This window comes from Impatiens glandulifera, chromosome 1 (assembly GCF_907164915.1).
Source record: "Impatiens glandulifera chromosome 1, dImpGla2.1, whole genome shotgun sequence".
Classification (NCBI taxonomy): domain Eukaryota; kingdom Viridiplantae; phylum Streptophyta; class Magnoliopsida; order Ericales; family Balsaminaceae; genus Impatiens; species Impatiens glandulifera.
The window spans coordinates 102,979,688-103,003,280 of record NC_061862.1 but is presented as its reverse complement, the minus strand read 5'-3'; the positions used below and the strand labels follow the sequence as shown (position 1 = coordinate 103,003,280).

Sequence of the window (23,593 nt, the reverse complement as noted above, 5' to 3'; positions counted from 1 at the left end):
AATGTGATGGGTGAGAGATTTTAGAATTAGAGAAAATATGAATTCATTAAGAGAAAAACAAAAAAAATTATTAGAATATTCTAAATTATCATGTTCTAATAGAACAAAAAGGTAAATCACAACACTCAACAAGAAGTTATGATTAACATCCATATTAATAATTGATTTGGTTTCTTTTTTATTTATGAGCTTAATTTTTTTTATGATTTTTGTTAGATTTTTTTATGACTTAATGTGTTTAAATTTGTGTTGTTTTACAGTAGTAGTGAGCTTTACTGATTCAATATACAATTTGTTAAAAATTAATTAATTAATTAACATCTATTTGTTTATTTAATCATTTTTTTAGGTATAAGAAATGACAGGTAAGAGATATTCATGAATTTGTTGTGGTGAATATATTGTGAAACTTTTTTATGATCATTTTTAATATTATTATCCCATCTTAAATTTTAATTAACTATATTTATCATAATTTTTAGTCTTTAATTATATTTGTTTGTTCGAATTTGAGTTATTTTAATAACTTAAAAGAGAAAAAAGTAATGATTTTGAAAAAGTAGATAATTTTAATAAAAATATTTAAAATGTATTAATATATAATAATAATTTAAAATAAAGAATATTTTAATGAATGAATTGATTTATACGATGAAAAATGAAGAGTGAAATTATGTTGGATTGATTTAGGTTATTTAAATAACTCAAAACCAAGTCTTTTTAATTTATATTTTTAACATCATTTGTAACGACAACTCCCACATTTATGAATCTCACTGTAATTTATATAGGTTTACAATGAAAATTGAATTTTAAATTTTTTATACCTTAAATAAAACAATTTAGACTTAAATTATTAAGGTAAATTGTAAAATAGAGTTTCTATTGTAACCAAAAAAATATTAAAATTTATTTTAGTAAACTCTAACATTGGTAAATAAATCATTTTTACACTGCAGGTTTATAGGAACAAAAATATTTTTCAAACTAACTTGATTTGATGTTTAATTTTCCTAACATAGGTTTTTATTTTTATATATTTTCATATTTTTATAACTTATTATAAAAAAAATAATATATATAGTTAATTTGATATAATTATATATATATATATTATATAATTGGAAACTATATTTATCATCTTGTAGTCTTTAACTATATTTAATTTCTCATCTTTTATATTTTAATATTTGTAATTTTAAATATTATACTAAGTTATATTCATATTATAAAATTAATAAAAAAAATTATATTGTTAAATTTAATTTCAATAAATAATACTATAAAAAAAAATTTCAAGTCATTTTATTCTAATTAAGATGGATAAGTTAGAAGGACAATGATTTGTAGAAGTGTAGCCAACAAGGTTACAGAGAGGTTTAACGATTGTCAATGATTTTAATAAGATTATTGTAAATGGTTTATTAACAATTAAGTTATTGTATTATAATTATTAAAATGTTTTATGTTAATTATGTATTAATTAAATATTTATAAAATATTAAATGATGATAATATTTATTAAAAAAAATATTAAAATATAAAATAATAATAACAAATAGAATAAATTAGTGTGAAAATATTCAACCAACTATATATTAATTTAAAAAGTTAAACGTTAACAAATTTTTTTAAACCTCTCAAAAACAAATATAAGAGAACAATACATAAATGTAAGTTAAAGAAAATCTAATATATGATATTTTTTTTATATTCCAAAGCTATGTACGATAATGAATCACCTATAATTAATTAGCATACAATGGACCTTTTTTTTCAATATATATCACGATTTCATATAAATATCCTAAAAAATGTAATTGAATTATTTTTATATATATATTTAAAGTATAAACTAGTTTCATATTTTCATTAAATTCGGCAACTTTAAGTGTGAAAATATATATATATATATATATATATATATATATATATATATATAAAATTAATGATGCTTAATTTTTTAAGTGTTCGGATTGTCGGGTCGAGAGTTGTGGTTAATTTGAATATATATGTGAGAGTAAATAGATACTTAGGTCGGATTGTGGGTTGATCCGTTCATAAATTTAAAACAGTTAAAAACAAAACTAAAAATGCTATATATATTTTTACCGTAATATTTTTTTCACATTCTTTTATATTAGCACGAGATACATGCTAGTATGATTAAAGATAGTATATGAAAAATGATATGTGCACAGGTTGATCCACATTTTTACATGAGCAATATTTTTCCAATTTTATAGTAACATTTTTTTTTTTGGGTGTGTTTTAGGTGTTTTAAAATATTAAAAGATAACTTAAATATAACTTCATTCAAAATAAAATATTTATAATTAAATATTATACAATTTAAAGACGAAAACCAAAAACAAATTATGCTTCTAGTTGTATAAATTTCAAATAATTGAATTTGTCTAAGTGTACACTTTATATTTTAGGACACCTCTAATTGCTAGTATTTCACAAGTCATTTTCACTTAAATAACATTAAAAATGACATTTTTTTAATAAAAAATAATTCTCATTAAATCAATTGAAATTAATTAATAAATAATACACAATTAATATATTTAGTGAATTGAATGTTATTTTTAACTTATGGAATATTTAATTAATTATTATTTTATTTTAGATATGAGAAAGATAATCGATGTATACAAATAAAAAAAGTTTTAAAAAATTATTTATTTTATAATTATTGTTTCGTGTTATATTTTTTTAAGTAATACAATTATTTTTATTCAATTAAAATACTTAATCTATTAGTTATTCTTTATTTATTTAGTAAAAAAAATATTTTAAATAATAATTATTATTTATACTATTAATTATAAAAAAATATTTTTTCATACAAAATATAAATTTTATTACATATTTATAATATATAATGATGTTTAATTTCAAAAGTGTCCGGATTGTCTGGTCGAAAATTGTGGTTAATTTGAATATAAATGTGAGAATAAATAGAGATGATTGATTTAACCGAAGAAAAATTGTAAGGTCACATATTATAGAGGTCGATTATTATGATGGATAAATGTGGAATGAGACGAATGGTTAGCCGAATTGGGGATAAAGAATGTTGAGTTGTATGTGAATGATATTGGTTAAAATTTGCGATTAAATTGTGGGTGGGTAAATGAGAGTGTTCTATTTTATATTTAATTTATTATTCGTAATTTATTAAAAAAATTAAACATTAAAATATATATTATTATAATTTTTTTAATAATTTATTTTTAAAATATTTTTATCCTTATTAATCCCACGAAAATTTCTTAATTGTTATAATGTTATTATTTTTTACATAAGTTTGATTAATTAATTATTTAAAGATTAATTTATAAACATATTTAATATGATTTATTGAATCTATATACCATGAAATATCTAAAACATTATAAAATCAATTTAATATCTTATACATTCAATCCACTTAATATAAAGTTTGAAATAAGATTCTTGATAAATTATAAGTAAGAAGTCAAATTTAAATTGATAAAAATAGACTAAACACATTCTTTAATTCCCTGCCTTGTTTGGTGAAAACTGCTTGCTTGATGTAATATGAGAGCATCCATTTTATTATAGATGGATCACAAGTCTTATTATTTTTAATATAAAAAACCAACATGAAAATTTTATAACTCTTCTTTCAATTTAAATGTTTTTCTTTAATATAAAATAAATTCACTTACATAACTAACTATGAAATCTGTGTATACATTTTAATTTTTAGAGAAAAAAGTGAGTTTTGAGATATGTATATATATTTTGTTTTATGTTGATAAAAAAAACAAATACTGCCAAATGGGTGACCATCATAGATGGAATATGGATTCCCGAGGGGAGGAGTTGGTTGACACAATTTATTACTATTATACCAATTTTGTCAAATAATTTTATTTTAAAATTTACTTCAAAAAAACTTTAGTATACAAAGTTTTGAGAAAAAACACACGTGTCACTAATAAATATGGAGAACAAATAGACTAATAACACAATTCTAAAAGTCACAAACAAATAATTAAATGAAAAAATATATTCCGTTTAACCATTTAATCAGACATAGAACTTGCATTGACTGATCGAACTCAGAATCTCAGAAGGGCTAAAGGTATTCACATCGTGTTGCCGCTAGAATAGAAGAGAGATAAATATCTATATATTTAGTAAAAATATACTAGAGAAGAGAAGCATGAAACTCGTAAAATAATAAAAATTGTTAGCTTTGAGTGCATAAGCAATATGTTTAAGCTTTGGGTGAAACTTGTTAAAATATATATCTCAATTTTTTTTAAACCCATATCAATTTCAAATTCTAAATCTTTACTTGGTTTTCAATATGTTTATTTAAAAAAGAGTGACATTTTATCATGATAATTAAATTTTAAAATGGTCAAAATAAAAATATAAAAAGTGATTTTTTTTATTATTTACCTAAAAATTGTTTTTTATTACAATATATATATATATATTTTTTTTTTCCAAAAGATTTATATATATTATATATATATATATATATTTTTTTTTTCCAAAAGATTTATATTTTTTTTTTTCAAATTGATAAAATAACCTTCTACAACCACTAACAACTGAACTAACTACATTAAATTCTTTCCTTATCAATTTCCAAACAAAAGTACGAACTAGTTACGTCACTTTCAAGAAAACAATTAAATTACATATTCTTATAGTAAAATAAAAAAACAAAACTTATCAAGAATATAATTATATATATAGTAACTTAATTAAAACATATATTATTTACCATAATAAAAAAATACATCATACGTTATACATGACTTTAAATAAATATATAAAATCTTCTCTTTGTAATTTGTAGAGAGAGAAAAATGTCGCCGGAGAAAAAGTATGTGATGGAGGTGGAGAAGGGTAAAGAGGCGGCCGACGACGGTCGGTCTGTGGGGCCCGTTTACCGTAGTATTTTTGGATTTTCTAATACTCGTGAAGGAATTGATAGCTGTTGGGATATTTTCAGGTAATCATTATTTTTTGTTTTTCAATATTTTCTCTTCAATCTCTATCGGTTGTTTATTTATAGGATGGGTTGGTTGCTAAATCATTGATCCTGTGTTTAAATGTTTTTAATCGGCCTGTAAATAATAAATAAGTTATATAGACGTATTTAATTCGTGTGAAAATTTATAATCAAATACATTTTATGTTTAAACATAATTTTTTATTTCTCTTTTTTTTAACTAATAAACTAAGTATACAATGAATGGTATATTATATAAGATCATTCTTATCCATAACCTAAAAATGGGTCTTGATGCTGGTTATGGTTGTTCTTGTCAATTTATTATGACCAAAATTAAAATCATGTCAGTTAGTCTTGATTTTTGTCAAATTATTACAAAAATCACAATCAAAGTCATCCAATCAAAAATAATAGTTTGAATTAAAAAAAAAAATAAGTTTGAAAGATCAAGAGCTGGATTGATCTAAAGACTTTTTGAGTTTAAAATCTTTGACTTAATTTTGTAAAAAAAATAGTTTTTTAAAATTTTAATGATCCTTTTAAATATATGTGATAAGAGATGATAGAAAAAATATTAAATAAATTATATTTGGATATTTGGATATTTGGATAAAATAAAGAAATGATGATATGGATGAGGTGAAATGATAAAAAAAGACATTGAATTTTAATTAGAAATTGAATATTCTTGTCAAATCCAATTCAACTTGAGTTTCAGCTTTAGGATAAGATTAAGATTTGAATTTTTATTTATTTTACTTATTCTTGAACTTTAGCTTTGGGATAAGATTAAGATTTTGAAATATTTATTTATTTTGTGAAAATTCGCGGTCTTTAAATCACGTTAGAGCAACTTCAACCACCGAACACTAAATTCATACCCAAAACTCCCTCTTTCACTCTAATCGATACAAATATTCAAACTCAAAATGAGAAAAACCCACTCATTTTTCTCTCCTACAAACGTAAATATGCGTTTGCATTATTCATGCAACTCAAAACTTTTTTTGTTTTTTAAATTTAACCCCTAAGCTTAATTTAGGTTCATTTTATATATTAAAATTATTTATATAATTTATTATTTTAATTTATTCATATAATTTATTTAATTCATTTATATAATATTTTTGTATAACATAAATTTATAATAATATTAATATATATATATATAATAATGTTAAAAAAATTATAATAATATTTAAAAATTATAATAATGTTCCAATATTATAATAATGTTCAAAAACATTATAATAGTGAACAATAATTTTTTTATTTAGTTTGTGTATTGTAATTTTTGAATTTTTAATAATTTATTTATAATTAAATTTAAAATAATAGGGTGATATTAAAATATTGTGGTGTAATTTATAATATTTTAAAATATATTGGGTGATATTAAAAAGTTATAAAAGTTGATATAAGGAAGAATATTATAAGAATATTCTTTTGGGTTTGAGAATGAGTTTTTCTGTTAGAGATGGTCTTAACCTCTTATGCCTTTCGGATTTGGACTTTCCAGATAACCCAACAAAATTAATTATCACTTCACTTTCACTCTTATCCATCAAATCAATAAATTCATTAACTAAAATATTAAAATATCATATATTTTAAAATATTATTATTTTATTTATATATATCAATATTCTTTGACCTTTTTCTCTTTAGGTTTTATAAAAGTTAAAACAAAATCAAATTTTCAATTAGTCAATTCTCAATAATCACGTCATTCATTTCATTAACAAAAATATTAAAATATTCTTTATTTTAAATTATTATTTTTTATTTTATTTATATATATCAATACGTTTTAAGTTTTTTTTTTATTAAAAATAATTATCACTTTCTCAAAATCATCAACCATCATTATTTTTTCTTCTTTTAGGTTTAAAAAAATCAAATCCAAACAAGATATTTAAGTCTTTTCACAAAAAAAAATTATTATTTTTTCAAAATTATCACAAATAATTATATTTTTCTCTCTCCAAGTTATTTAAATAACCTGGACCAAACAAGACCTTAGAGCTAGTGTTATCAAGCTTTTTTTTGAATTTTGGTGGATTTTTATCAGTTTTTTTTTACAAATTATCATTATCACATCAACTATCATTTTAACCATCAAATCATTAATTTTATTAACAAAAAATACTAAAATATCTTTACTTTATTTTAAAAAAATATTTTTAACTATAAAAGACATTATAATAATTTAACAAATAAAAAACTCAAATAACCTATTTTTTTATCAAATAATATCTTTTTTTATAAAAGTTAAAAAAAAATCCAAACTATTATGAGTACTTACGTATCATAGTTAAAATAATAATAAAAAGATATATAATTTAGTTAAACTTATAATTGATATCTCCTTTAATAATTAAGTTCTATAGTTTTTATTTTGTTTTTGTTACTTGTTTTCAAAACTAATATATGGTTGATATAAGTTCTTTAAAACCATTTTTATATATAATTGTAATATTTAACAATAATTCTGGGTGAATTATTGAGGAATCTGGTTAATAAAGCGAAATCAACTGTTTGAGATTTTTTCTATTAAAGATTTTTCTATTAAAGAGCAACACACTTGAGTCTCTTAGTTTTTATATTCCGTCTATTAAGTGTATTTAAAATCGATACATGTTCTAACATTTTAGTTTTCCTTATTTTTGTATAAATCCACTCTTATAATTGTAATAACACTGAAATATAAATTCTTAATCTATAGCAAGTTTTTGTTACTTATCTTCTCTAACTTAGTATCAAAGTCATTATTCGGTTTTAACAAACTTCTGTATCCATGGTCTCTTCTTCATCTTTTTCCGCTTCAATCACTCATTTCTTAAACTCGATCACAAAAAAATTCTTATTTAGAAATCTCAAATCTTACCTACCCTGAAAGGTTATGGCCTCTATCCATATGTTACTGGAACTAATTCCGCCCCTGAAGCCTTCCTCTAAGCCGATGTTGCTGACGGATTTAGTGTCCTCACTCAAAATCCGACTTTTTACCATCTGGGAGGAACAAGATTAGAGGATCCTTTCATGGCTTCTCTCCACCCTTTCAAAATCCATCATAGCCCAAGATGTTGGTGAATCATGCACTGCATCTAAAGCCCTTTGGTCTGCTTTAGAACGCATATTCGTCTCTTAATCTCAAGCTCGTCTAATGCAGCTTCGTCTTCAGCTTCAGACGGTAAAGAAGAGCTCACTCCCAATGGCCGAATATTTACAGAAAATAAAATCAATCATCGATAGTCTCGCTGGTGCTGAGAAAAACATATATCAACAAGATTTCATCTTTTATGCTTTGGGAGGACTTGGTCCTAAATACGAATCTCTCACTGTAGCAGTAATCACTCGCACCGACCCCATCGCCATCGAAGACCTCCAAGGAATGCTTCTTACACATGAGATTCACCTTGAATCACTCCACCCTAACTCTCCAACCGCTAATCTTGCTTTTGGATCGAGAGGGACTTCGAAACCATCCCACTCCAACGTTCGTGACATTCGGTCTCCTCTCCAAGTGATTATAGTGCAGAATGTTCGGTCTCCTCTCCAAGTGATTATAATACAAAAAATGAAACTGGCAATATATTGAGCTCACGTAATTCTAATGGATATCAAATAAATGGGCCTTCAAGTTCATTTAAATATCCACACTCCGACCGGGCTTCTACTATCGGGTTAGGGTGTCCTTCTACTAATGGGCCTTTTATTTTGGGTCGTGGGCCTCGTGGGCCCAATAGAAATAAAATACAATGTCAATTGTGTGATCGTTTTGGTCATGCAGCTAATGTTTGTTGATCGAGTCAGTTTTTGTAAGATTTGCAACTTTACATGTCATTCGATTGAAACTTGCCAACGTCATTAGAATCAAAATTCAGCGACACACTCTGCTATGATGGCTACACTTTCTTCTGTTTATGACTCATACTAGTATCCCAACTCTGGTACTACTAACCATCTCACGACGAATCTTGACAATTTTAGCATCTCAACTCCATATAATGGTACAAAACTATTTACATGGGAGACGATAACCCTCTTCCTATTTCTAATATTGGACAATCATTCATTCCATGTTCCAATAAAAACCTTCATCTACGTAATATATTACATGTCCTATTAATAACCAAAAATCTTCTAAGTCTTTCCAAATTTTTTGTCGATAATATCTTTTTTTGAATTTCATCCAAATTATTGTATTGTCAAGGATCAGGTCACGAAGAGGGAACTCTTTCGCAACACACTTAAAAATGGGCTATATCACCTACACTTAATCGTCAATCCTTCGCCCACTCATCAAGATCTTATTGGAACTCATCCATCTGCCAACTCTTGGCATCATCGTCTTGGACACCCTTCAACATCAACATTAACCTTTATTATGTCTTTTTTTCATTTACCTATTATTGACAACAAGAAATTAAGTTTTTGTGAATCTTGTCAATATGAAAAAGCACACAAAATTCATTTTCATGTTTCTCAATCTCGGTGTAAGTCTCAATTAGAATTAATACATTCTAACGTTTGGGGTCCTACTCCTCATTTCTCTACTAACGGTTTTTGATATTTTATCCATTTTATCGATGACTACAGCCACTTTACTAGGTTATATCTTATCTATAGAAAATCTAATGTCTTATCAACCTTTATTAAATTTAAGACACTTGTTGAAAATCAATTTAACACATCTATCAAAGCTCTACAATCTGATTGGGGAGGCAAATATAGAAATCTGAAATCTTATCTTGAAACTTATGGCATCAAACACCGTCTATCATGCCCTCATAAAAGTGAACAAAATGGTGTTGTTGAACGCAAGATTTGCCACCTTACAGTAATGAGTCTCACTCTTCTTGCTCATGCTTCTATGCCCCTATCTTATTGGAATGATGCGTTTTTGACAAGTACGTATCTCATTAATCGTCTTTCTTCAAATGGTAAAACTCGTCAATCTCCCTTTGAAATTCTTTTTAATCTTCCTCCTAGCTATCTATTCTTTAAAACTTTTGGATGTTCTTGCTTTCCGCTCACTCGATCATATAACTCTCACAAAATTGATCTTCAAACTATAAAATGTATTTTTCTTGGCTATAGTCCAAATCACAAAGGTTATTGTTGTCTACACCTTTCTTCCGGCAGAATATACATCTCTCGTCACGTCACTTTTGATGAACAAATATTCCAATTTAAAAGTATATTATCATAATCTACCAATCTTTCTACAACATCAGTCTCTCCAACACCGCACTTTCCTTTTCTGCCACGTTCATCACCTCCAATCTCCCCAATTTTAACATCACAAATCCCTAAACTACCATCTTTTTCAACATCTGAACACTCATCATCATCATCAAACTCTAAACATCCATCTTCACTAACCAACTCGCCAACATTAAACTTCTATCAACCATCATCAACAACCAACTCATCTTCAATCAATCCTCCTACTCCCATACGTGGACTTTCCACCGTTATACATGCTTCTAAATGTTCCTCTCATCATATGGTCACACATGCCAAAATTCGTGCCCTTCACAATGTTAACATTGTCACCATCTCCACCTCTCCACCCACATGCTTATTCACTACCAATAAAGATACTCAATGGCGTTTCTCCATGGCAAATGAGTTTAATGCTCTAACTCAAAATAATACGTGGTCTATTATTCCTCAATCCTCGTGGAATATCGTGGGTTGCAAATGGATTTTCAAAATCAAACAAAGAGCCGAAGGTTCCATTGAACGTCACAAGGCTCGTTTAGTTGCAAAGGGATTTCATCAATAAGAAGGCATTAACTATCTTGAAACATTCAACCCAGTTTTTAAACATACTACCATCCGAACCATTCTCTCACTTGTCGTCATTCATCAGTGTTCAATGTTAACAATGCCTTTATACATGGAACTCTACACGAGGAAGTTTTTACTTCTCAACCACCTGGGTTCACTCGTCCTGATTATCCTAATCATGTGTGCAAACTTTACAAAACACTTTATGGACTCAAAGAAGTTCCCTGTGAATGATATACTACCTTGAAATATGCTCTTCTTTCCATTGGTTTTCAAGAATCCAAAAATGATTCTTCCTTTATTCATGTACCACTCTCCACAAATTACATCGTTATTTATTGTCTGCATAAATGATATTATATTCACTAGAAATTCTTCCTCTCACACCTCCTCAATTATCTCTCAACTTAACCATATTTCCCCCTTAAAGATTTAGGTCCACTACACTATTTTCTCGAGATTGAAGCTCATCAATCTACCTCTGACATTTTTTTCTCTCAATCAAAATATATCAATGACATTCTTATCCGAGCCAATATGAGTGACACAAAACCTCTTAAGACTTCAATCTCTTCTGGGTCATCTTTATCTCGCCATGATGTCAATACTTTTCCTGAACCATTTTTGTATCGCAACATTGTTGGTGCTCTCCAATATTTGACGCATACTCGACCTAAACTAGCATTTGATGTCAATCGTGCTTACCAATTCATGCAGTCTCTTACCACCACTCATTGGTCTGCAGTAAAAAGAATACTCCGTTACCTTCGTCATACTCCTCAGTATGGACTTCTAATTCGTCCATCATCTTCTCTCGATATATATGCCTTTTCTAACTCCGAATGGGCTGGTTATCCAGACGATTGTTGCTCCACAACTGGATACTGCATATTTCTTGGTGACAATCTTATCTCTTGGAATTCAAAGAAACAACAAGTTGTTGCTTGGTCTAGTACCGAGTCTGATTATCGAGCTCTAGCTCATGCCATTGCTGAACTCATTTGACTCAAATCCTTGATACGTGAACTCTACATCTCCCCACTTTAACCTCTCACTCTATGGTGTGACAACATTTGTGCTACATTTCTGTCGGCCATTCCAGTTGTTCATGCTCGTACGAAACATATAGAGATTGATTTTCACTTCGTTCGCGAACGTGTTACTCAGAAATCTCTTTTCATTCGATACATGCCTACTGATGATCAAATTGTCGACATTCTCACCAAAGGACTTGCGTCAAACCGATTTGCTTTATTACGTAACAAACTCATGGTGTGCGCCTCCCCGTTTCGTTTGAGGGAAGTTATTAAAGACTCTAAAATTAAAGAGCAACACACTTGAGTCTCTTGGTTTTCATGTTTCACATATTAAGTGTATTTAAAATCTGTACATATTCTAACTTTTTAGTGTATAAATTCATACTCTTATAATTGTAATAACACATTGAAATATATTCTTAATCTACACCACGTTCTTACTTATTTATCTTCTCTAATTTTTTTAATCGACCGACTTAACGGTTTGATTTTATATATCGATATCTAAACCGACTTAACTGAACCGAACCACTCACACTCCTAAACTCAACTCAAAAGAGAAAAGATAAATTATTTGAAGATTATTCAAATATCTCAAATCAAACTCGGATTGTTTGATATTATTAAACAAAATACTTAAAAATGTGCAAGTACATATTTTATTTTTTTGGTTTAATAGATGTATGGTCATTTGAAAAATTGAAGTTATTTAAAATATTTTTATAATAATAAATAAATTCTTTTAGATTTAATGATTTAAAATATTGTTTTTATTTAATATTAAAATATTATTAAATATATTTTAATTAATTTTGTTTATTATTAAAGGAAGAAGTTATTATATTTGATTTTTAAAATGATAGAAAATTAATTAAGAACCAACTTCAAATTAAGACATTGTACCTAAAGATCAGTTTATTTGTCTTTTTGGCTCACGCATAAAATAAATTCGATGGTGACACTTCTTTTTTTTTTTTTTTTTTTTTTACGAAAATGTTACAATCGGATGCCGTGTGAAATTTTTTTATTTTTACGTCTCGCGATTGCCGGTTGCATTTTCGCGAATGCCGTTGCGTCTCGCGAATGAAGGTTGCATCTCGTGATTTAGGACGCTTCGTTCCGTCAAATTTCTCTCTTGAAGTGGTTGCACTCCCGCTTAAACTTTAGTGAACGGAGTATTCTCTCTCTCTCTTTTGTCTGTTGCATAAGCTTCCAGTATAGCGAAGGGTTATCAGGGAACGGTAGAATGGAAGATCATGCCGGTCGGTTACTTCTGGTTCTCGGTATTAATCTCCGTGTACTCCATTTAATGGCACGTAGCTCTTCTCGCTCTTCGGAGTTCTATCTGAATCATGCAATTTTTACGGAAGTTGTAAAAATCACAGGTCAAATGTTCTTCCTACTTCGGCAATAGCATCGATTCTTGCTAGTAACAATCTTCTGTTGTCATTTGATACTATTCTGAAGTCTGTGCAATATTTGTTCGCTAGCATCGATTCTTACTAGTGCTATTCCAGATCCTTCTCCGCATAGCTTTCGTATGCATTTTCTCACAATCTCTTGCTGTACGTATAATTGGAATAATAACAATATTCTGTGTCATTTGATACTACTCTGTAAGGTTGTGCAATATTTGTTCGCTAATGGACTCGTAATAGTTTAAGCATGATTTCTACATTGATTCTGATTCTCGGCCTTTGTGTCGTTCACTGATCAGAGCAAAAACATCTGTTCTGTGATGTTGCTTATGTGAGTATTAATCTGAAGTAAAAAGTCGCAATTTCTGATCGTTCTTCCCCAAATTTCTTACTAGTTTTGATTCAGCTCATTCTTCTTCGCTTCAAGTGATTGTATTCCACCAGATTTGTATTACTCATAGGATGTCTATGAATCCGATTTCTAGGTGAAAGTGGAACTATGCAAAAGCTTGATAGATGCCTTAACTTGTTGTATTTCATCTGTTCAGAATGTTGCAAAGTCAATAGTTGTTATGTTTCCATGCAGTACATCTGTGGAGAAAAATCCTAATAAACAAATGCTTGGGGAACGTGAGACTGTTAATGGCAAGGTATTCATTTGATAAGTGTTTCAATTCTCTTTTACTATGAATCATATATGACATTTTGAATACTATTTCCTCTGAATTTGCTTAGGATGGTAAATATGTGTGGATGACATACAAAGAAGTATATGATGTAGTAATGAAAGTTGGAGTTTCCATCCGCACATGTGGTGTTGGACAGGTAATCTCGTTTTGGAGACTTTCTGTTTTCAAGATAACATAATGTAGGCCTGTCAGGCTCGAACCTAAGAGCCTGGGGATATCCAGCTCTTGTTATCGCTAGGCTAGAAGAGAAGAGAAGTAATTAATGTTATTTCTCATGGACAGCTTTATGCTACATTTTGATATTGAAAATGCAGGGAAGTAGATGCGGAATTTACAGCATCAATTGCTCAAAATGGATCATAAGCATGCAGGTAAACTATCATTTTTGTCATCATTTTTGCAAGAAAAATGTTAATCTTCCCATTATTGGTCTCTTAGATCATTAGTTTATATTCTAATTCATTCTTTGTTCTCCCTTCAATTTATATTGTAATAATTTCTTTCTTTCTTGAGAAGTTTGTTGAACCTAATAAATTATTTACATTTTTGTGCAATTTCCCTTGATGAGCTTGATGCAAATGGCATGCATAATTGCTGTTGGAGTAACATATGAGAATTTGAATGCTAAATGTAATCATCTTCATTAATTTTGACAATATTGAATACTTAATAGATAATTAGATTGTGACAAAAGTCTAGTTTTCTTTAAGATTCAAATTATTTGTGATTGGCTAGCCTAATTGATGAATAGGTGCAGAAGGATGCAACTGGTTTATTGCTTCCAAGATAAAATTGTTCGAAATCATAATGTAACAGTAATTTGATTTCAATGCATTACCTTTACAAGACATCCTTAATCATATAGATCTCTTTAAAAATGAGATTTGAGTGTCTTTTGCTTGGCACTGCACATCCTTTTATATTTGCTAACTTATGGTAAACATTGTCATGACTTGTTTTAACTGGTCTGATCCTCGTGGATGATGCGGCTTTCGCTTCGAATGTGGTGGTAATGAGCTAATGAAATACAATTTTCCTTTTTTCCTTTCTGTTTTATTCTCCCCTCTCATATATTAAAGGTTCAGAGACTATCTATATTTCCTTTGAACATCACTTCTAGATATATCCAAAGAAGGGAAGATGGGGAAAAATTGAAGGTCATTAGAGTTTAATTGATTTCATTGCAAGTTTACCATGATTAACTTATTCGACTATCTAATCATTCATTTGAATTTTTGTTACAAAAAGTATGAGAATAATACATAAAGAAAGTGGTCAAATGACTTCTCCATATTATGATAAATAAACGTTTGATCATAAAGAGTAAGAGCTCTATAAACATCAAAACTTTGTATTCTGGAACTTCAAGAAATTCTACTTGCATGAGGTTGCCGTTGGTTAGTCCTTTGGTGTTGTGCTTCTTTGTAACGCAGTTGAAATTTCTTCAGGCCTGCAATGCTCATGGAATATACTGTGTTCCATTATATGACACTTTAGGTAATACTACTGTTTGATCCCTGATACTGATCTGTACCAATACAAAGTAATAAACCTCATTAAATTTGACCAGACCAATATGCTATGTGTACAGGTGCTGGTGCAGTGAAGTACATCATATGTCATGCAGAAATCTCAATTGTTTTTGCTGAAGAGAAAAATATTCTTGAGGTAAGCACTTGACTGCTTAGATGGGGAGATTATTTTTTAAACTTATCTTATCACATTATGTCATTTTGAGCTTTAATGTGATTTATTATAAAGCTAACAATCAAAAAGTACTTGTTGAGGCAATTTGAAAACTGATATCATTGAAAAATCGCCAAAGTTAGTAGAAAGTGATTTATCATTTTTTTTGTTTGGTATAATATTTTTTTGAATGATGATTTAGATATTTTCTTAATAATGATCCACATTATAGTGTGATTTTTTTACTTCATATGGTATAAAAGTCCTGATCATGATTATTTTTGGCAAACATAACAAACTAACAAAGGTATATTTTTCTTGATCAGATCATCATAAAACGTGATAACAAATAGGCTCAATTATCTAAACACTTTTTTGTTATATTTTGTAATAACAAAATTACTTTTGATTATAATTACGTTTTAGGCATGTTTCCTATTTTTGTCTTGTCCTGGATATAATTTATACTTATTATTTCAGGTCCTGAAGACATGTCCTAATGTCTCACACTGCTTAAAGAGTAAGATTATTTTATATCTCTTATGACATGCTTAGAAAAATAACTCATAAATTGAACATGTTACAAGTTATTAACTCTACCCTCTTTGTTGGATAGCTCTTGTCAGCTTCGGAGAGGTAACAGCCGAACAAAAATTGAAAGCTGCAGAGTTTGGTTTGTCAATACACTCTTGGGATGATTTTCTGCAGTTGGTGAGTTTCTATTTTAAATGATCAAATCCATATGAGTACTTCCTCAATTTTAGGTAGGCATATCTTTTGGTTATTGGTTATTGTTGATGATATTAATAAAGATAGTATGAGCCAATATATTAGAAATTGATTAATGATATGAACAATATTTGTATTTTATGTTTACTAAAGTGTTAGAATTATTCACTTGGATCTGGTTCTCAGTTTCTGTCCTGTGATGGATCCCCACTTGGAAAGACTTTATTTTTGGATAAATCTGGATCCAGACAAGAAACTGCCATTAAATTTTTTAATATGGGTTTGACTGAATTCTGTTTTAAAACATGGTCTCATCTGGATCCACATTCATATGAGATATCTGGTATACAACATGTTTTCATATGGCCCGATTCTTATTACATGTCAATTTGTTCTGTAGTGAATTAACACATATTGGCCTCAATTGAAAAAAACTTATTGATTATGTATTTGCATCCAGATATATACAAAAAGTGTTATTTATGCTTCTGATTAAATTTAGTTTCTAAACGTTTATGTATATAATGTGGATTCAGAAACAAAAATAAAAAAAATTTCCTAGTGGGGGCTTCATTTGGAAATAGCAGGATGACAACATAGTCCAACACATTCATATCCAGATACAACTTCAGGCCAGAGACAATGTCTGATTGGCTTGGTGATTTCTTTGAAAATCCGTATTGACGAGATCCACAAAGTTGAAATTTCATGGGTAATTGGTCAACTGGATTGTATACGGAAGACATTTGAAGGTTGCACGATTTTCGGTGTATCCCAACCAATACAAATTTCAAATAAAATATATTTAGTTTTGTATCCAAATATTCATTAGCAAGTTTTGAGTCATCCATATCCATTCAGATACCAAAGTGTTTCCAAATATATTTACATTCTCCCTTATGTTAGCTTTTGTTGTTTGATGGGCTTGAAGTTATTTCTTATCTGTAGGGAAAGAAGAAACAATTTGATCTTCCAGTAAAGAAGAGAACAGATGTCTGCACAATAATGTATACAAGTGGGACAACTGGTGACCCAAAGGGAGTAATACTTACTAATGGAAGTGTTCTCTCAATCATTTCTGGAGTACATCATTCCCTTGAAAGCATGAATCAAAAGGTGTTCTAATATGTATTCAAAGAGCTTCATAATAATGTCAAACACACATTCAATCTATGAAAATGGTCAGTTGTTTATTTGCAGGTTCTTGAGGTAGATATATTTTATTCCTACCTTCCTTTAGCACACATATTTGATCGAGTAATGGAGGAAGTGTTCATTTCCATTGGCGCTGCCATTGGATTTTGGCGTGGGGTATGTTTGATATAGAACAATATTATTGTTATTTATGCTTATAACCAATGAAGGAATAATGTGTTTTTTTTATGTACTTCAAACTAGGATCCTAAACAGTTGATGGAAGATATCAAAGAGCTAAAACCAACGGTTTTCTGTTCTGTTCCTCGCGTACTGGATAAAATGTATGCAGGTAAATATCAGACCCAACCTACAACATAATGGCTTTATTTTAGAAATTCATCTTTTTTAATTTTATTTTTTCCCTTTGTAAAATTGCATACCAGCACTTGATGAGGGTTAATCCAAATAAACCTCTTATCTCATCATCAATAAAATTATCAACTAAAAAGATTAGATATTTTATTGTAGTAGGCCTTGTTTGATCTTTTGGTTATTTGAATAACCAATTGCTTATTTCAAAATATCTTATTCGAGGTAGGCTATTGAAAATTTTGGTTATTTTGGTAAGGTATTTTGGTTGATGAATTGAATGATAAGATTAATTTAAAAAAACAGATTATTTGAACAAGCTCTTATGATTTTCTATACTTTGGATCTACAAATAAATTCCCTGCTGGATTTTTTCAGGTCTAATAGAGAGGACATCATCTGTATCAATCCTCAGATATGCAATATTTAAGCTTGCTTATGCATAGTAAGTGCTATTTGTATTGATCCATCTCATCAGTTTTATCGGTTGATACATCTACAACTAAAAATTGCAGCAAACTGCATTACATGAAAAAAGGATACAAGCATGTAGAGGCAGCTCCAGGTTTTGACAAAATTGTCTTTAGTAAGGTGGTGAAAGGATTTTTCATCATTTCCTTCTCTAGTTCCTGGTTATTCTGAAATTTTATTTCTTTTGAATTAATTCAGATAAAGGATGCTTTTGGAGGAAATATTCGTCTCATTCTATCTGGAGGAGCGCCACTCGCTACTCCGGTGGAAACCTTTTTACGCGTGGTTACTGGTGCTCATGTTCTTCAAGGATATGGTATGTACAACATATTATCTTCAAAACACTTTCTATGCTTAGGATATTTCCTTTGATCTGTTTGTCCAAAATATTAAATGTTATTACAGTACAATACAAAACAACAAATAAAGGAAAACAAGGAAACACTTTCTGGAGTTGATCTAGTTCTGAATTTGAACAAGAAAACATCAATAAATTTGTGAATAACATTATTTCATCTAAATCATCATTCGAATGAAAAACATGACAAAGAAAAGTGTTTCCAAGAGAATTTGTCAACGTCTTCTCATCCAAAAACAAACTCAGCTCCAATTCCATAAAGTGTTTTCAAATGGGCCGGTTAATCATGTACGTGATATCCCACATCAATAAGGTTGCAGATGCCTGTTCAATTTAAGTGACTAGTTTTCATGAAACAACCTGTTATTGGTCTTAGTCATAAATCATCCTTTTCCTGGAACCTACTGTTTCTTCCATTTATTTCAAAGATCAGGGATCTATTTCTGACTACAAATGTCTTCTGCTAGTATGTTAGCTGACAACAGGGCTTGCTTGATCTCTGTTTTTCTTTTCAAATAATCTGTTTTCTTTTTCTGAAGAAACAGATTATTTCATATTTGAAATCTGAAATAGTCTTCTTACATGTTAATTAGACATCGTTTATATACAACGACAGAAACATTTACATACTATAGAAGCAAACAAATGCATTACAATAACAAACCCAAAAAAAGTCCAATACACTTCCAGTCCATAAAGAGTTCAAAAACTGGCAGAACCATAATAAAAATACATTGCGGAAAAACATTCAAATCCATCAACAACACATCCAAACGCATTCCAATCCTTACAATTGACATCAGCATAGACAAAACTATTCAAGAATACATCCAAACAAGACAATCATGCACATGAGAAGAATAATGACAATAATTCTCCCCCTTCTGCATCTCTTCCATCTTTCCTGGAGTCTTTTCAAATAAATTGTTTATTTTGGAAAAAAAATTTATATGATAAAAAAATGTTTTATTTAGGTTAAATGATTAAAATATATCTTTAATATTTTAAAATTTTATAAAATAAGAATATATAAGTATTGATGTTGTAGCCTTTAAATCAAACTTTTGGCCAAATAGGCTTGCATTTTGAGCACACTTAATAAGTTAATAGTATCTAAAATAGAGGCCTGTTTTGTACAACAGGCTTGACAGAGACATGTGCAGGGTCATTTGCTGGGTTACCAGATGACCTATCAATGATTGGTACGGTCGGCCCTCCAAATCCAAATATTGATGCACGCTTAGAATCTGTCCCTGAACTGGGATATGATGCATTATCCAATCCTCCCCGTGGCGAGATATGCATGCGCGGTGATGCCTTGTTTTCGGGTTATTATAAACAAGAGGATCTCACCAAAGAAGTGTTGATTGATGGATGGTTTCATACAGGTACATGCTATTTTGTTATAATCACTTCTGAAAATTGTTAAAGTAAAAAAGTGAAAATGATTTTGATTGCATTTGGGTTAAACAAAGATTTATTAAGTGAAAAAGTGTTTTTCCACCAAATTTGTTGATCATGTTTTTCAGCCAAACTTTTATTATTATTCGTCAATATGATAAATTCACATTCCATCAATAAGCATATGAGCATATTTGGAAACTAATTTTGGATATGAACCCTTATCAAGATGAGAAATTGTTAATAAATTTATTTGAAAACTTGTTTTTTCCTCTGTATCTCTTTGGATATGAAAACAAATTTAGTGAGATACATATTATTGATAGTTTCAAATCTAAAATGTGTTTCCAAATACATTCTTGTAAGTTTAGCTCATAAAATATAATCATAATATGGCAGGTGATATTGGGGAGTGGCAACCTAATGGAAGCATGAAAATCATTGACCGCAAGAAGAACATATTCAAGCTTTCCCAAGGAGAATATGTTGCGGTTGAGAAATTGGAGAACATTTTTTCACGTGTTACATGCATTGATGCGGTAATGTTTTGAATATATGCTTATTAATTAGTCTGATAATGAAATTTATCTAGAAAATCCTATAATTAATTATGGAGCATTTTTCATCTACAGATGTGGGTTTATGGAAACAGTTTCAAATCCTTCCTTGTGGCTGTAGTCAATCCCAACAAGGAACTCTTAGAAAGATGGGCTGAAGTAAATGGAGTGAAAGGGGATTTCAGTTCAATATGTGAGAAACCAGAAGCAAGAGCATATGTTCTTGAAGAACTGAACAAAATGGCGAAAGAAAACAAGGTTAGATGTCTTTATTGATGAAAATCATAAATTAAGAGATTTCTTGATGATGATCCTAATGAACATAATTTAATTCTCTTTGGAAGTTAAAAGGGTTTGAGTTTGTTAAAGGCGTTCATCTTGATCCCAATCCATTTGACTTGGAGCATGACCTCCTCACTCCAACTTTCAAGCTGAAGAGAGCTCAACTTCTTAAACATTATCAGGTTAGTTTCCATGATAATCTCAAAGTTCAACATGAAACATGGTAAATATTGACTTAAGAGTGTGATCAAATTTTGATATTATTGTTAATGCTCAAATACTGATTTTTATTATTTAGGAAGCTAGACCCCACAGCCATGACCCGCTAAATAATTATTTTTAGAGTCCATTATTGAAATAATACAAAAAAAAAAATATCCTTTTGAAGAAACTGAAATGGTATAGAGTTCAACATTTTGTGGAAATTAATCAAAACACAAAAATCAAGTGTTAGACTTCAAATGGTATGTCAAAGCATCTTCTGGACATCAGATCAGTTTAGGTAAGTCCAAAATTTTCTTCCTACTCCATCTTAGATAAGAGGATTATTCACATGTTGGCCTTTGGATTGGGGTTGGGATTCTCCCCTTGTAGTATCTCGGATGTCAAGGTTCTTGATGCAAGAAAACTCTCTTAAAAAAGTAGATAATTTATAAGAGATAAAAGAAAACTAAAAAGTAAGGTAATTTATAAGGGCATTAACAAGTATTTTTGCTTCTATACTCACTTATATTATGTTCATGTTTGTGATTGTTAATCCATATAGGATTATATATTATAAACTCACTAAATTAGTTCTAAGGGACAAAAATGATTCCTAAAATAACAAAAGTTACAGATTTGATTCGCATTTAGAATTCTTTAAATGAAAGTGGGCTATCATGCTAGCTTCCTATATATGTTAAAAATTTTCCTCCAACTTGAGATTGAAGACGATATTTTAAAACATTGATGATATATTTTTCAAACCAAGTAAATTTGAGTGTTATAAATCATCCAAAATATGGATGCACATAATAAAGTAGGCTTGTGAATAAGTATATGCATTATAAAAAAATCACCAATTTGAGGACAAAATATTTTATACATCGAATTCACTTTTGCGATAAAAGGAGAAAGTTCACAGAAAATACAACATTATGTCAAAAGAATGATACCCCAAACAAAATTCTACCTTTCAATAAAGAAAGTGAATTTGAGAAACAAGTGACATTTTTGGTGCAACAAATAACTACCTATGATTGTTTATTGACTGAATAATGAGGTATAGTATATTGTGAAGAAACAACAACTGAAACAAAACTCTGATGCTGTAATAGCTGAAGAAAATAACAAAATATATCATATGAAGCCCAGTATAATATAATGTGTCTTAATCGGTTGCAATTTTAACCTATTATGATTTCTCCAATAATATTAACATATAGAGGCAATGAAATGCCTATGATTTGTTTTATGAACAAATAAGGGAAATTAAACAACTAGAAATCGAAGAATTTACGAGACTATCAAAACCCTCCGACTATGAATACTCCTGTCATGGCAGAGGCAGCAAAATATTATGAATCAGTGTCTTTAAAAATGAAAGACCCGCTCCGCTGCTCACATACCATGGTTAGAATTTAGAGAAAAAAATAAATATTATATTTCGTCCCTTTTATATTACATATATTTCGGTCTTTTTATAGAGATTAAATTATGCATATAAGAAAATGACTACAATTAACAATATGGTAATGATATTTTATTACAATATCTAATATTGATAGTATTTTTATCATATATATATATATATATATGATAGTCAATCCTACTGTTGGCGACTCTATTAGATGGAGGGAGTTCTTTTAACGTTGGACATTGCTATTTTTCGTGTTCAATAAGGTTATTTCGCCGAAGTTGAACTAGGAGAAGTTATGGGGTTCAAAAGTTTCGACCATATCTCAATAACTAGTAAACCAACTAAAATAGGTACTCTTATACTATTGTACTGTCAGTCCAGCCATCCCAACAACCAACTTCCTCTAGTTAACCCAAAGGAGCTCTAATATGGGGGAATTAGAATTTGACAGTTAGGGCTTATCTGACATGGGCCAGCCTGACTGTAGAGTAGTTATTACTTAAGGGTGCATAAATGAAAGCAGCTAATATGGAACATTGATAGTATTTTTAACATATAATATTAATGTTAGATATTATCTTCTGAGCCTAATTTATGCATCAAGTGTAAGATTAGCTAATATGTTGATTGTAGAATTAGTTATTACTATATATATTGTTTTGTAGCAGTCATGGTGAAATTCGAAATTGATGTTCCAAGACTTAAGCCTTCTTATGCTATTATTCTCTTCTCAACCTAATTTCCTTCAATTACAAAACCGTTTTATCTTAGAATTATAATTTCAGTTTCAACATAAGACTTGAAAAATTACTAACAGATTTTGTGTTGCAGAAAAATATTGACAACATGTACAAGGATGGGAAATAAGCACTTGGAGGAGGAGATATGCTGATTTGCAATCTTTGAACGTGTTTAAGGATATTCTGTATCATATGTTTGTACTTACTTTGACTCTCTAGTATATTATCATCAATATACTCTTAACTCAAACTAGTATTAGTAACTATTTACATTGCATCATAGTGCTTTTG

At 29.0% G+C, this 23,593-nt stretch overlaps 1 protein-coding gene across 1 annotated transcript; it reads left to right on the top strand.

Moving 5' to 3' along the window:
• Nucleotides 1-4,859: 4,859 nt before the first annotated feature.
• On the top strand, nt 4,860-20,935 carry LOC124938946 (long chain acyl-CoA synthetase 4-like). The gene is made up of 17 exons (XM_047479469.1): nt 4,860-5,005; nt 13,849-13,912; nt 13,998-14,087; nt 14,266-14,322; nt 15,400-15,448; nt 15,543-15,619; nt 16,118-16,157; nt 16,254-16,348; nt 17,315-17,482; nt 17,567-17,677; nt 17,765-17,852; nt 18,251-18,317; nt 18,388-18,463; nt 18,542-18,659; nt 19,844-20,089; nt 20,502-20,641; nt 20,735-20,935. Exons 1-17 carry the CDS (start codon nt 4,860-4,862, stop codon nt 20,933-20,935), a joined length of 1,833 nt encoding a protein of 610 aa, XP_047335425.1.
• Nucleotides 20,936-23,593: the final 2,658 nt, after the last annotated feature.

Coding starts and splice junctions, on each gene's coding strand:
- LOC124938946 (XM_047479469.1), top strand. CDS start 4,860: ATGTCGCCGGAGAAAAAGTATGTGATGGAGGTGGAGAAGGGTAAAGAG. Junction 17,483..17,566: donor TTGAAAGCATGAATCAAAAG/GTGTTCTAATAT, acceptor GTTTATTTGCAG/GTTCTTGAGGTAGATATATT. Junction 18,318..18,387: donor TTTAAGCTTGCTTATGCATA/GTAAGTGCTATT, acceptor TAAAAATTGCAG/CAAACTGCATTACATGAAAA.